Consider the following 3,458-nt stretch of genomic DNA (forward strand, 5'->3'; position numbering starts at 1 on the left):
ATGAAGTCTCTTCGTGACATTTTCAATGGGTCCATAGACTTTACACCTGCAACATTCACTCTTGTTGGCATCTCAGGGCTGGAGGCAGAACATATATGGATATCCATCCCCTTCTGCCTGATGTACACCATCATTTTCCTGGGGAATGGCATCGTTCTTCATGTCATCTGGACTGACCGGGCCTTGCACCAACCCATGTACTACTTCCTAGCCATGCTGGCCTTTGTTGAGCTTGGTGTCTCTGCTTCCACTATGCCCACTGTGCTAAGTATCTTTCTCTTTGGCATTACTGATATCAGTTTCACAGGTTGTCTGCTCCAGATGTTTTCTATGCACTCTTTCACCCTCATGGAGTCAGATGTCCTTCTGGCAATGTCTGTGGACCGTTTTGTGGCCATCTACAGTCCACTGCGCTACACAACCATCCTGACAATTCCTTGCATCACTGGGATGGGTGTCACCATTGCTTTACGAAGCATGATGCTCATGCTTCCACTGTTGTTTCTCCTGAAGCGTCTGCCTTTCTGTGGCCACAGCACCCTTACACACTCTTATTGTCTCCACTCAGATCTGATCAAATTGCCCTGTGGAGACACACGCCCTAATAGTATCATGGGTCTATTTGTCATAACCTCCACATTTGTGCTGGACTTACTGCTCATTGTGGTTTCTTATGTAATGATTCTTCACACAGTCCTGGGAATAGCTTCTCGAGCAGGGCAGTGGCGGGCACTCAACACGTGTGTGTCACACATATGTGCTGTACTTGTGTATTATGTGCCCATGATCAGTCTTTCATTGATGCACCGCTTTGGACGGCATTTGCCTCCTCTCCTCCAGACTGCCATGGCCAATGTTTACCTCTTCTTCCCACCTGTGGTCAACCCCATTGTCTATAGCATCAAAACCAAGGAAATTCGCAATAGCATTGTTTGTACATTATCCAGAAAGAGGAGTGAGGTCTAACAGAGGCAGATAATACCCTGAGAACACAGGAACTTGGATAAGACTTTATTACCTAGATATTAGCTTTATAAATGTGAAAAATTCCATAGTTTAATATTGCTTGTTAATAAGCTTTTAGATTTAGGAAATGAAGAAAAGAAAACAGTTTCACACATTCCTCTGAGAATGGAGAATGTCATTACTTTGAAATAAAATTATAGAAGGAACTGTGGGACCTGGCCTCTGTCCTGAGAAGGACAGCCTTTGTCTATTGAATACTTGAATATTCTTTTTTTTTTTTTTTTGCTGATTTTTTAAAAAATTTCAGAATATTATGTATGGGGAATCAAATGTTTTGGTTACATAAATTTCTTTTGTACCATTTGAGTCAAAGTTATAAGTATGCCCATCCCCCAGATAGTGTGCATTGTACTAATTAGATGTGAATTTACCCATGCCCTACTCCCCCCTCTCACTTAGATGCATGAATACTTTATTCAGTGGCATTTCCTTCTGGGAATAGGTAAATAGGGTCCTGGGAAGGTTTATGTTTCTGGGTACATTCAACTAAGTGATACTTAATTGCATGTGAAAATAATCAAAACACAAAATATTGTATATTGTATTATTCCATGTATATACAGTTTTATAATAAGTACAACCAATTTAATCTCAAAAATTAGAATGGTGGTTGCCTTTGATGCGTGTAAAGATGGGAGAATGAAGGGAGAAAAATGAGGCAATTTCTGGGGAGATGGAAATACTATACCTTATGTTAGAGATGTAGGTGACAGTGTTGTATCCACTTGTCAAAATGGTACAGCTAAAATTTGAACATTTCAAAGTATGTCATTTTTACTTCAAAACTTCTGAATAATGAGGATAATAATAATAGTAGTACTCGTGATTGGACTGCATAGTGGGTGGAAGTACAGACTATGTAAGAATGGCATAGTGTTGATAATTATTAATGCTATGTGATGGGTACATGGAGGTGCATTACAATATATTTACTTTGTACAGTTTAAAATTTCTGTAATAAAAATGTTTTTTAAATTAGACTCAGTGTGCTAATATTAAATCTTCATTGAATAGTTACCAGGAAACAGAGATAACTTTCAACTTGTCAGAAGGATTTGATCAGAAAACTGCTGGCTCTAGAAAACCATTTTATTTTTAATGAGCTAATACTTAGCAAAAAACAAAACAAAACAAAAAAAAGCTATCAGAAAATACCATTTCAGGAGGAAATAATTTAAAAAAAAACAAGGAAAGAAAAAAAAGTAAGTCTTGCTTTTGTAATACCCTTGCTTGACAAGAATCACTCACTAGTAAAAAAAAAAAAAATGTGGTATATGTATACCATGGAGTACTATACAGCATAAAAAGGATGGATTAATGTCTTTGCAACAATTTGGATAGAACTGGAGACCATTCTCCCAAGTGAAGTATCTCAAGAATAGAGAAACAAACACCACCTGTACTTATTATTAAATTGGAACTAACCAATGAGCACACATGTGCACAGAGGGAAGTAAAATTGAGCAGAAATCAAGCAAGAGAGGGAGAAAAGGACGGGTAAAAACCTACCCGACAGGTACAACGAACACTGTTTGGGTAATGGGCACACCTAAAGCCATGACTCGAGCATTACAAAAGTAATCCATGCCACCAAAAACTTTTGTATTTGTAGCCCCTTAATATTTTGAAATATAAAAGAAGAAAATAATAAAAAAATTATCCTGGGGAATTCTGAGACATTCTCTATTAATTAGAGAAAAAACCCAAATGCATATCTTACCTTCCACCATGAAAAAGAAAGCAAAATTCTTGGTTTTTGACTTATGGAAGAAGCATATTTCACACCTGGGAATACTTCTTTGACTCATATAATAAGTGACACAAAAAGCCGCTGGGCCAGAGTATGACCTTGTGCAGTAGAGGGTGTATAAGCAGCCCTAGGCTATGGTGAACCTTCCTGCTGAACCATCTTACTGATTGGAGAAGATGCCATTAGACAGTAATGGCAAGCCCCAGCTGGTGAATCATAACACAACAATTAAGGGTTCTCGAGCATGGCCATGTATCTGCAGTGAAAAATTATACACATTTTTGAAAATCAGCTCCTGACATGCTACTTGTTTCTGGTACAGATAAAGAGCCTCTGGTAATGGGACACAAATTAGCCATATAGGAAGAATTATCCATCTTTATCTGGCATTTGGCACAACCCCTAAGTCATAAACTCTTGCAAAAGATTAAAAAATGGTATATCAAAAGTAGACCACAAGCAGGACTGCTAGGTGTAGTTGATCTACATGAGTAGTCCTGACTATCATGTCATTTCTCACTGTTGTACCAGCACCTCTCTGCCAACCAACATTATCCCATACAGAAGTTCTGTTATGACCAGAAAGGAAAAAAATCCCCAAATTGGTTCCTAGAGTAGTTAGTTTGATTTGAGGGTAAAAACCTAAAATGTGTAGTATCTGATTGGGAATGATACGGGAAAA

The 3,458-nt window shown here is 38.1% G+C and overlaps 1 protein-coding gene across 1 annotated transcript; it reads left to right on the forward strand.

Moving 5' to 3' along the window:
- Window positions 1–966, forward strand: LOC105883349 (olfactory receptor 51A4-like). Its single transcript, XM_012786412.2, has one exon. The coding sequence runs from the start codon at window positions 1–3 to the stop codon at window positions 964–966; it is 966 nt and encodes a 321-aa protein (XP_012641866.2).
- Window positions 967–3,458: the final 2,492 nt, after the last annotated feature.

The sequence above is a fragment of the Microcebus murinus genome, chromosome 4, assembly GCF_040939455.1.
Source record: "Microcebus murinus isolate Inina chromosome 4, M.murinus_Inina_mat1.0, whole genome shotgun sequence".
NCBI lineage: Eukaryota > Metazoa > Chordata > Mammalia > Primates > Cheirogaleidae > Microcebus > Microcebus murinus.